The sequence below is a fragment of the Phocoena sinus genome, chromosome 8 (assembly GCF_008692025.1).
Source record: "Phocoena sinus isolate mPhoSin1 chromosome 8, mPhoSin1.pri, whole genome shotgun sequence".
In the NCBI taxonomy this organism is placed as follows: domain Eukaryota; kingdom Metazoa; phylum Chordata; class Mammalia; order Artiodactyla; family Phocoenidae; genus Phocoena; species Phocoena sinus.
This window is the reverse complement of record NC_045770.1, coordinates 8,699,464-8,711,756: the sequence shown is the minus strand read 5'-3', so window position 1 is coordinate 8,711,756 and position 12,293 is coordinate 8,699,464. Positions and strand designations below refer to the sequence as shown.

The 12,293-nt window shown below is 44.4% G+C and overlaps 1 protein-coding gene across 3 annotated transcripts in view; it reads right to left on the bottom strand.

Moving 5' to 3' along the window:
- Window positions 1-12,293, bottom strand: part of TMEM218 (transmembrane protein 218) — a 22,601-nt gene extending 10,308 nt beyond the window's left edge. For all 3 annotated transcript variants that reach the window (XR_004351041.1, XR_004351042.1, XM_032639571.1), the window contains exons 1-3: window positions 12,173-12,293; window positions 2,277-2,491; window positions 1,328-1,430 (exon numbers count right to left, since the gene is read on the bottom strand). Coding sequence is in view for 1 of the 3 variants with exons in the window: in XM_032639571.1 (XP_032495462.1) it covers window positions 1,328-1,430; window positions 2,277-2,386 (213 nt within the window). In the remaining 2 variants the exon portion in view is untranslated. The remainder of the gene's footprint in view (window positions 1-1,327; window positions 1,431-2,276; window positions 2,492-12,172) is intronic.

Sequence of the window (12,293 nt, the reverse complement as noted above, 5' to 3'; positions counted from 1 at the left end):
GTCCTGACACAGTCAGAGCGGTTTCCAAATGGTGACCAAAAAAAACCTGGCATGTATGAAAATAATTCCTGTTTTGTGTGGTATTATTTCCCTTGGAATTTTCAGAACGAATTTCCTCCCTTTTGCCATGGTCAGTCCTAGATAGAACTGGAAATGTGTGCCGATTTTAGTTCAGGAGTTATATCATTTTGTGTAGTCTAGTGTCTAGTGTCAAAATAGTCGCCTCTGCACTTGCTGCGAAGGCCCCCAGTATTCTGTGGAGTCCCCAACAATGAAGGTTTTGAAGACGGACCTCAGCTTGAATCCTTGCTCTGCCTCTTCCTATACATGTATGATCTTGGGCAAGTTACCCTAACCCCTGCCAGCCTCGGCATCCTCACCTATGAACTGGGGACACTAACAGCACCTGTGTCATACCACTTAGGGTTGTCCTGAGGTTTAAATGAGAGCTTGTAAATAACAGGCTTAGCACAGGACCTGGCACACAGCGATGCCTTAAAAAACGTTAGCTGTTATCACCGTGACAGCTTAAAAACTAAAACAGAGGAAAAAGTAATGGGACACAGGAAGTCAATACTGTGATCAAGATCGTGGGGACCTGAGACCAGCTCTGTATGGCAAAGCCAGAGCCCCAGTCAGGAGTGAACCAGAATGGGTGGGGTCTAGGAGAGATGATAAAAATCCACGTAGACAGGTAGATGCTGGGAGATGTGGTTCTAGAAACGAGGACCAAAGGGGCCTCCCCAAAGGCTGTTCGTATTAAACGCACCAACCTCTACAACTTCCGCTTTCCAGAGAAGCGCCCCTCCTTCCTCACTGCTCTTCTCTATGGACAGTGCTCGCTCCATGCCACAAGTGGAAAAACGCAAACACACGGAGGTGAAAAAGCATGTCGGTCAGCACCGGAGAGCACTGCCTAAGTGCTGCCCGGGATGCGAGTTTCTGAGCCAAGGCCAGCAGGAGCGGGAGCCTCTTACTCAGGACAGGCTCTTCCCGCCTGTCTGCTCGGCTCCGGCCCTCACACCACGAGGTGGCTTCTGGGCTTACGGCTCGTTCCACTTGATGCAAACTGGAGACGAGAACAGATTAGGCAAATAGCTGCCCGGGGGTGTCGCAAGGGGGCATCGGAAGAACTGTCTCTTCCTGGGGGAGGGGGGAGGGGGTTAAAACTCCCTCTGAGCTCCCCCCATCCTGGTTTCAACTTCACAATTTTTCTAACACACTTCGGCCCTCCTGGCATCAGGGACCATGTGGGGCAGGATGGAGGTCCAGAGCAAGAGAAAGAAGAGACACAACTCAGGATGCAAAACAAAACCCATGGTTTTACCTTCATCTCAGCCTCAGGGGCTGGGAATTCACTGGCTCGGGGGAAGAGCAACAGAACCGCCGTGATAATCAGAGCACCGAGGAACACGAAAATGACGGAGAACCTGGGAGTGAAAGACAGAGGGTTAAAAGCACTGTTCAGTCTCCTCTCTATTCAGCTAGGCTGGGACTGGCTCTTCCCTGGGCGGATATCCTGTTTCAGTCCATTAACAGGGCCCAGTGTGCTGCCCACACCGCCCAGGGAATTTAGAAATGTTTTCCCCTTCATCCCCAAACTCTTCTTCCCAGACAGGTACCAGCGGGATGTGTTCCTGTTTATTCCTGGGAACTCCAAATTCCTAAGAATGGGAATTGGTAGTTTTTATCTTTGCCTCTGTGCAGTCATGATCAGGAAAAAGTGAAGCAGCTCATCCCCCAAGTGCTGTGTTTTAAACCAGAAAACTTTAGTAAATGATGTAACTTGCTGATTTGTACCTACACTGTCTGGCCAGGGAGTGTGACTCCATGGTGACCTTAGAGTCAGTTTATGGCCTGATTCTTTCTTAAGTCAATGCCAGCCCAAGTCACCTACGACTCTTCAGCGTCCCAGGGCCCAGGTCTGGAGCCTTAGGGGCTGGACCCAGTGCCTGCTGTAAATCTCAACAATTAAGAAACACGCACACATACAACCCCAAGAAACTCAACAGGCACCGAAAGCGGATTCTCTTTCCATCCCCTGTGTCCCCATCTCCCCAACACTGAGATCTGACAGATACCACTCCCCTTCTCCTCCCACCTCTGCTTCCGAGCATAAATAACAGTTAGTCCTTATGATGACGTGAAAATGCAACTCATTCAAACTGCCAGTGATTACAACAATGAGCTTCTGAATTCTAAACGTTTCATGAGCGTCAGCGATTGCACTTCTAATCGCTTTTACCTGGGACTCCTGGCTAGAGAGAAGGCCTTACCTAGCTATACCTGAGGCTCTGGATAGCAGCAGACACAGCAGCAGTACTGACACCCAGAGCAGGGCGAGGATGAACACGCCAGCCCCCACGCCCAGCACGGTGCCAGCCATGCAGGGGGGCGCAGCTGAGAGCTGCAGGCCTGGACCCCCCGGCCCGATGAGCTGTCTGTCCCTGGTGTGTGGGTACCGCCAGGCTTCCGTGCGCTCCTGGGTTTCCTGGTGGGCGGTCAAACACAGAAAGTCCCAATTCATTCTGGGGAATTTTTGATGATTGCTGTGGTAGGAGGATTCGTCAATACAGGTCTTTGGGAATGTCGAGTCCCTTAATAGGAACTAAAAATTTAGAACCCAAACCTTTCTTTTTGGTGAGGACTGAGAAGCTGCTTTCTGCTCCATGTGGGTCATTTCAAATTCGGAATCTGAGTTTGTCTTCCCACAACCCACAAGCTGGATTCTCCCTTGATACAAAACCCTAACCGAGGGCTGTAAAAGGTACCAGAACCTGAGGGCTCCAGGGCCCACGAGAAGTCGAAGCTCTCGGGTTAAGCCTGTGGTGCGAGCTGTGAATCACAAGACAGAACTCCTAATCCTTGGAGAAGAAGAGCCATCACTGTTTCTGAACATTCACTTGTGCTAAGTACCTTACAAATATAGCTCATTCAATCATGGCAATAAGCTTCTGAGGTAGGTATTATATCCACGTTACAGAAGACGTAACTGAGGTATAATGTGATGGCATAGTATTAACAAACCCGGTGGCTTACAAAAGACAGTTATACTCTCACAGTTCTGGAGGCCAGAATTCTGAAATTAATGTGTCAGCCAGGTCACACTTCTTTCCAAAGGCTCTAAGAGAGAATTCTTCCTGCCTCTTCCAGCTCCTGGCGGCCCCAGGTGTTCCTTGGCTTGTGGCTGCATCACTGCAATCTCTGCCTCTGTCTTCACATGGCCTCCCCTGCGTCTCTGTCTTCTTCCTGTCCCATCTCTTATGGGGACACTTGTCATTGGATTTAGTTCCACCCAAATGATCCATCATGATCTCATCTCAAGATCCTTAACTTAATTGCATCTGCAAAGACCCATTTTCCAAATAAACCTGTCCCATTCACAGGTTCCAGGGGTTAAGATGTGGACATATCTTTCTTGGGGCCACCATTCAACCCACTCCAGGGTAATACCATATAGTACCTCCCCTGATTTTCCCTTTCAGTATCAGAGGCAAGCCTTAAGCAAACAATTTCCTCCTCAGGCTGATGGTTTTCTTTACCCTAATGGCTTAAATACCACAAAAATGATTACCTATGAGAATTTCTGTTATAAAGATTTTGGAAAGTAAGTCCTAAGCATGAACTGCTAGCCAACAAAACCCCACATATATTCACTCAACATTTATTTATTTATTTTATTTATTTTTTTGGCCACGCAGAGAGGCATGTGGGATCTTAGTTCCCCAACCAGGGATCGAACCCGCGCCCCCTGCATTGGAAGCGTGGGGTGTTAACCACTGGACTGCCAGGGAAGTCCCAGTCAACATTTATTTTGCACCTACCTTGTACAGCATTGCTACAAGCTGGGGATCACAAGGTAAACGGGACATTTCTTCTGACAGAAGCTTAAGGCCTAAACACTGTTACGCAGACAGCTTGCCATTCTGATCAGTAGGGAAACAAGGTGCAGTGGGGATCGAGATGCGAGAAGGGCTTTACAAAGGAGGTGACTCTGCCTGGGCCCATTTGGGAGAGAGCCATGGCCAGAGGACAGAGTAAGGGAGAGGTGGGCAGAGAGGCCTGGCAGCAGATGGGCGTGGCCCCCTTGCCCATTCTCCCCTCATTAGACACAGGGGTGTCGGGTTTCCTCAGTAACTCAATATGCCAAGGGTTTTCCCATCTCTGGGTCCTTGTGCCTGCTGTTTCCACTGCCTGGAATGAACCCCTGGCCCCAAAGAAGCCGTCTACCATTTGCAGGGCTGGCTTCTCCTCATCCTTCTGACCCAGCTTTAAACACAGCGTCCTCAGAGCGGTCTTTCCTGACCATCCTAGCTAAAGAAACCCACATGCACTCTAGTTCCTTCAGAGGGCACTTCACAAACTGTAGTTCACATTCTGATTTATTGTTCACAGGTTTACCTTCTGTCTCTCCAGCTAGAATAGTAAACTCCAGGAGGGCAGAGACTTTGTATCTTGCTCACTACAGTCTCGCCGGTTCTTTTCTACAGAGGTTGTAAGTAATAGGTATTTGTTGGATGAATACATGAAGCAGTGCTAACAAGCCCACAAAAGTCCAATGAAGGAGTGATGGGATCGTGTCTAATTTCAGAGAAAGATGACTGTGGCTTCTGGTCAATATGCTGGACAGAGCTGACACGGGAATTACCCCACATAACAGCAAACACATAGAAAGGCTTAATAAAATAGATGAAAAGAATTTAATACACAGCGCAGCTTGAAAGCAATAAAGGGAAATCCTTAAGTACTATAAACAAAAATGTAACTCAAAGCCTGGATAGTAAGCAGGAGCTGAGCCCAAAGACCTGCAGGGGTCCTGGAACCAGGTGCAAACCTTAGGAGTGGTCCTTTCCTCGACAGGTGAGGCCTCAGACCCATGATACAGAGAACTAGAACTGAGAACAAGGTATAAAAATGGGCTCTGTAAGGGCTCAGCTGTCTTTGAAACAGGGACTAAAAAATCTGATGCTGACGTGGCTGGAAGAAAGCGGGCCAAGTACCTGAGCCCATGGGTGAAAAAAGAACAACCCAAGAGAAATCTGCATCCCAATCCTTCATCACATGCGGGAGAGGGGTTCGGATCACACTAGCACTGAGGTGTGGGAATCCCAAGTAGTAAGAGAAACATGAAAACTACACGAACAGTGAGAAGCCCATAGGACCCCAGCATAGACAAATGGAAACCTCTCTGGAGGGAGGTCTGCATGCAAGGTTCCCACTGGAGTGAGTGTAAAATAGAGGTTTTCAGACATACAAAGACTGGAATGGAGTTCACCTCCCATGGATATACTTCACCAAGAAGGAAAATGAACTAAGAAAGAAGGTGTGAGATGTAAGGAGGAAAGGTGAGAAAAATATTAGTAAGTACTGACAGTAAAGACTTCTTTAATGATAAGGACTAATTTCTTGATGAGTTAAAAACAAGGAAGAATTAAAATATTTGTCGAAAAGTGGAAGGTGAGAAAGTACAGCTCAAAGTTAAATCATTCCATAGTTATTATTTTGCTCTGAGGAGGTGAGAGTTAATGATTTTACCTATAGGCTTTGTTAAGCTAAATATGCATGTTAAACACCAGATAGCATAAACAGGATGAATAACTTCCATACTAGTAGAGTGAGAAAAATAAAGGAAGAAAGCAGAAGGCAGGAGTGGAAAGAAACAAAGGAAAATACAGAATAAGACTGTAAAAATAAGCCCAAATATAACAGTAATCATAGTAAATGTAAGCAGATTACACTTGACTATTAAAAGAGATTCTTTTTTTTTTTTTTTATAAATTTATTTATTTATTTATTTATTTTGACTGTGTTGGGTCTTCGTTTCTGTGCGAGGGCATTCTCTAGTTGCGGCAAGCAGGGGCCACTCTTCATCGCGGTGCGCGGGCCTCTCACTGTCGCGGCCTCTCTTGTTGAGGAGCACAGGCTCCAGACGCGCAGGCTGAGTAGTTGTGGCTCACGGGCTTAGTTGCTCCGCGGCATGTGGGATCTTCCCAGACCAGGGCTCGAACCCGTGTCCCCTGCATTGGCAGGCAGATTCTCAACCACTGCGCCACCAGGGAAGCCCAAAAGAGATTCTTATATTAGACTTTTTTTCGAACAGCTCTTTATAAAAGCTGTGCAGAAAGCATAATGAGAGAGAGGCTGAAAATAAAGAGAGTGAAAAAGACATACAAAGCAAATACTACCAAAACAAAAAGAGGGGAAAAGGGGAATTGTTCAATGGATACAGAGTTTCAGTTGTGCAAGATGAAGAAGTTCTACAGATCTGTTACACAACGATGTGACACTGCTGAACACTCAAAAATTGTTAAGGTAGTAAATTTTATATATGTGTTTTTTACCACAATTACCAAAAAAAGAGAAAAAAACAAACAAAATACAGTCTGGTAAAGCAATATCAGTATCAAGCAAAACAGGATGTAAAGCTTTGAAAAATATTAATAACGACAGTCACAAAAGGAATAATTTAACAAAAAAATACAACTCAAAACACATGAACCTAAAACAAAGCCTCAAAACATATAAAGCCAAAACGGAATCACCGCAATAAATGGAAAAGCCCACAAATTTCATGCAAGATTTTAAAATACCTCTCTCAGAAACAGATAGATCAAGCAGCTAAGAAAAACACTTGACAAGGAGGATATACAAATGGCCAACAAATATGTGAAAAGGTGCCCAACTTCATTAGTCATCAGGAAATTGCAAATGAAAACCAAAATGCAGTACCTCTAGACACCTACCAGAACGGCTAAAATGAAAATGACAGATAACACCAAGTGTTGACAAAGATGTGGAGTAACTGGAACCCTCATACCCTGCTGGTGAGAGTCTACCAGTAGACTACCAGTAGTTGTTACCACCGCTTTTGAGACTCTTTGGTAATATCTAATAAAGCTGAATATCCGTGAACCCTAGACCCAGCTCTTCTCTTCCTGGGTGTGTCCCCAACAGACACATACACATAAGTTCACTAAAAGACATGTACAAAAGTTCAACGCAGCCATATCTGAAATAGTTAAAAACTGAAACAACCTGGGCTTCCCTGGTGGCGCAGTGGTTGGGAGTCCGCCTGCCGATTCAGGGGACACGGGTTCGTGCCCCGGTCCGGGAAGATCCCACATGCCACGGAGCGTCTGGGCCCGTGAGCCACGGCTGCTGAGCCTGTGCGTCCGGAGCCTGTGCTCCGCAACGGGAGAGGCCACAGCAGTGAGAGGCCCGCGTACCGCAAAAAAAAAAAAAAAAACTGAAACAACCTAAATATCCATCAGTCGAATAGATAAAGTGTAGTATTATACATACAAGCTCTTCATTCATACAATGGAATAGTAGAAAGCAGCAAAAATGAACAAACTACAACTATACCCAGCAATGTGGGTGAGTTTTTCAAATACTGAGTGTAAAAAGCTAAAGGCAAAAGAGTTCGTACTGTATAATTCCACATACATAATGTTTAAAAAGAGGTCAAACTAATTCTGGGGTTAGAAGTCAGGAGTGTGGTTACCTTGTAGAAAGTAGTGACTGGACGGAGGGGGTCTGAAGAGGTTCTGGGGTGCTTATGAAATTTTGTTTCTTCATCTGGGTGTTGGTTACATGGCTTTGTTAATTCTGTTAAATTGTATCTAGCTGTACACTTCTGATTTGCATATTTTTCGGTATGTGTGTTATACCTTTTTTTTTTCTTCCAAAAAAGTTTACTTCAAAGAAAGTCTGAAGAGATATACCAGACAAATGCAATATATGGGCCTTGTTTGGGTCCTGATTCAAACAAACCAACTATACAAAATCTTTTATGAGATGACTGGGGAAATCTGAACAGTATCTGGATACTTGATGATATTAAGGAATTGCTGTTTATTTTTTAAATGAAAAATATATTTTTTAAAAAAATGTGGGGACTTCCCTGGTGGCACAGTGGTTGGGAATCCGCCTGCCAATGCAGGGGACATGGGTTCGAGCCCTGGTCCAGGAAAATCCCACGTGCCATGGAGCAGCTAAGCCCATGCACCATAAAGTACTGAGCTTGCGCTCTAGAGCCTGTGAGCCACAACTACTGAGCCCGCGTACTGCAACTGCTGAGGCCCGCCTGCTGCAACTACTGAAGCCAGTTCGCCTAGAGCTCGTGCTCCGCAACAAGAGAGGCCACTGCGATGAGAAGTCCATGCACCGCAACAAAGAGTAGCCTCCGCTCGCTGCAACTGGAGAAAGCCCATGCGCAGCAACGAAGACCCAGCGCAGCCAAAAATTAATTAATTAATTAAAAAATGCTATGGTGTTGTGGTTATATTGCTAAAAGATTATTTCTGATATACAGGTACACACACACACGCACACCAGAGATAAGAGAAAACGATGTCTGGGAACTTTATAATTATTCAGGGGAGAGGAGAAGACGGGGGCTAATATGAAACAAGGCTGGTCATGAGTTAACTGTTGAAGCTGGGTGGCGAATACATGAATGTTTGCTATACTATTTTCTGTACTTCTGAATATATTTGAAACTTTTGCAATAAAAAGATATGTGTATGAATAAGTATACATGTATAAGTAGGAATAAATCCAACAAAAGATGTGGCCTCTCACGTTGCGGAGCACAGGCTCCGGACGCGCAGTCTCAGCGGCCGTGGCTCACAGGCCTAGCCGTTCCACAGCATGTGGGATCTTCCCAGACCAGGGCACAAACCTGTGTCCCGTTCATCGGCAGGCGGACTCTCAACCACTGCGCCACCAGGGAAGCCCATGAAGATTTTTATAGCAAAAATTATAAAACTTTATTTGAAGATACATATTTTTAAAAGGTCTGAATAGAGAAATAACCCATGTTCCTGAATGGATGGGATGGTTTAATATTGAAATATCTCAATTTTCCTTAATCTATCAGTTCAATGCAATTCTAACTAAAATCTCAAAGTAATTTTTTGTGGAACTTGAAAACTGATCCTAAATTCATATGGAGAAGCAAAAGCCCAAGAATAGCGAAAACAATTTTGAGAACAGGATGGAAACTTGCCTTTCGTGTTACCAACTGCCGCAAGACACATTATAAAACCAAGGTAATTAAAACAGTGTGATAGTGGCATAAAGACACGTGAGCCAGTGGAATAAAACGGAGAACCCAGAAGCAGATCCATGCATTTATGAGAACTTTGCACAAGACAGAGTTGGCTTTATACTCAGTGGGTAGAGGATTTCATAGATAGTGTTGGGACAAGTGATTATCCAATCAGAAAAGAATAAAACCAGATCTCTACTTTATATCATATGCAGAAGCCAATTTTAAATGGAAAGTAATTCATAATAAAACAGCATATGTTTAAATATACAAATGTTCAGGCTGACTACACTAGAATACATAAGGAAGTAACGCACTCAGATGCTCGCACCTAAACTTAGAATCACCATGAACGCAAAAGCTACAAATGCTGGCTGATGCAGGTGTGTTATACGGCAACTCAAATACCACGAGCTGGGCTGCCTTCAGGTACGGGGTTTTCTAGAGTGATGAACAACTCTTGTTAAAAAGTTCCAAACCACAAATAAGTATACTTTCCCCTTGATTTACATTAGAGTTGCATTCCTGGAAATTTTACTATATTAAACTGTGCCAAAAAATACATTATGTTTATACAAAAAATGGAGTTAGGTTCTAGGCTCATATTATAAATGAGTATCCTATGAGACCCTCAAAAGTTGTGCAGGAGGAAGGACAATTCTTTACTATGAGGGGCTGTCCAGTGTACTGCAGGACTTCTAACGTCCCCAGACCTTCTTTGTAAACCCTGGTAGTGTCCCCAAAATCACAATAATAACCAGAGGTGCCCTCACGAATTCCAAAATGACCAAAGGGGCATTACCATCCCCTTAAAGAACCATGGTCCTAGATAAACTCTGGCATAAAGAGACATGTAGAAGGGTGTTCATAATAGCAAAACATCTGAAAAAATCTAAATGTCCACCAGTAAGGGAATGGGTATTATATACTCAGAATGAACACTTAAAATGATGAACTTGAGCTAGCCTTATTGATATGAATGTATCTCAAAACAATATTGAGTCTAAAAGCAAGTTGCAAAATGAAGCCCACAGTACTATGCTACTTGTATCTTTAAAATTTTAAAAATACCTAAATAGCAATATACATATAGTTTATGAGCTACACATATACAGTAAACATAAACATGGGCATAAATGATGGAAAGCAATTTCAGAAGAGCGTTTGTCTCTGGGGAGGGAGGAAGGAAAGAGAATGAGCCCTGCTTAGAATCTGCAGGAATTAGGAGGTACTGACCCCAGTGCAGAAGCTGGCACTGGAGGGCTGCCTGCTGGGGGCCCGAGCGGTGTGTTTAAAGGACAACAGTCGCTATGCGCTTTCAAATCACAGAAGCACGCAGGAAAAAGGGTGGAAGGGTGTAATCTGGATACACTGCTCCCCATTTTCTGTCAGTGCGTTAACAGATGATGACACATCGATGGCATTTTGGTACCGTGACAATTGATTTTTCCCAGACTTGCATTTTATTTCATTATAAAGGTAGAGGCATTATCCTAATATTTTAAAATTCAAACCTTATTGAAGTGTTTAAAGTAGAAAAAAAAGTGTGCAAGTTACCCCCCGCCCAATTATCTTTGAAGGTTTGGAACAGCTATAAAGGAAAATGAAGAAGAATCTTCCAGAAGGGCAGTTCACTCCTGTAACCCACTGTTTTCTTTTTTCTTTCTTAAAGATTTATTTTTTATTGAGGTAACACTGGTTTATAACATTATATGTTTCATGTGTACAACATTATATTTCCACTTCTATATGCCCTACTGTGTGCTCACCATCAAAAATTTAGTTTCCATCTGTCACCCTACATTTGATCCCCTTTACCCATCTTGCACCCTCCCCACCTCCCCCTCTGATAATCACTACTCTGTTCTCTGGATCTATGTCTTCTTCTTGTTTGGTTTGGTTTGTTCATTTTTGTTTGTTTATTCCACGTATGAGTGAAATCATACGATATTTGTCTTTCGCCATCTGATTTAAGCACTGGTAGGGACTTTGAGGATACAAAAGAAATGTGATGTCACTCTTGCCTGAATAGCCTGTGGTTTGTTAACATCAACAGCACATGAAACAATTAGGAAACACTAAAGAAAGATATGACAATGTGCCAAACTTAATTTATAGTTAATTTCCCCCAAAAATACTACTACTACTACAGGAGCACAGCCGTCTTCAGAGCACTTCTTCACTTGTATTATTTGGGGGAAATATTGCTTTGGCTGGAGTTACTGTGGGTCTTCATGGTACAGCTAGAACTAATGCTGGGCCCTGGCATATGGGTAGGAATGGGAAAAGTGAATCAGAAATGGAAGGGGATCCACGGAGAGAAAATAGTTTGAACAAAGAGGGTGAGACAAGATTGGCCACTGAGTATCTGGGGAATAATGTGAAGACTGGCCTCAGCCAGAGCAGAGGCAAATAATGGACAGTAACACTGTGTAGACCAACTGTTCAGGACCAGTTCTGGGCCTTTAATATTTGGGGGGAAAGTGTTTAAAAGCTTGAGATTTGGAGTTAACCTTCTTATACTCCTAGTGATCAAACTGACTTTAGTTAAATTATAAACTAAGAATAGGGCATGACTGAGGAAGCATGGCAAACTTCTTACATCTTCCTGAATGGAGATAACGTTTTAGGTTTTCTCTCTCATAAGAAGGAGCCCTCCCCCAAAACCCAACTCTGTCCTCCCTTAACTGGGAGAAAGTATTAGTCTAATTTCCCCCGCCCTGTCGCAGATTCAAACTGGCGACAGGAAAACAGTGCCCACAGATCTCATCTTCAGAATTTTCGCCCGCTATCTACCAGTAGTTGGGAGAGAGATTAAGGTTTCGGTCACAAGGTATTTCGAATCGGGCACTGACATTTCACTTTCTTAAGAGCATGAGAAATAAAGCATTTCTGCCTTTTCCACCCCCAATTCAGCAATTATTGGCCGCCAGGCCTTGGGTCCAGATCGGCGGTGAGGGTAGCCTGAGAGGTCCCTGCACCGCCATCCGCCCACGCCTTCCTCTAGCCGTCTCAGCCCCATCCCCTGCCATTCTCTCCTCTCCGCGGCCACCTCCACTCATCTCACTTCCACCCCCACCCCCCTCACCTGGCTCCCCATTTCCCGGGTCCCCTACTCACACCTCTCAGTCCGGCCTGTTTCAGCCCACAGGCGATTTGGTCTACTCAGGGCGAATCACAAGTGGGCTTTCATCCAGGCAATTCCGGATTCGCTAATCAGCGCCGCTCTTTCAACTCCCAA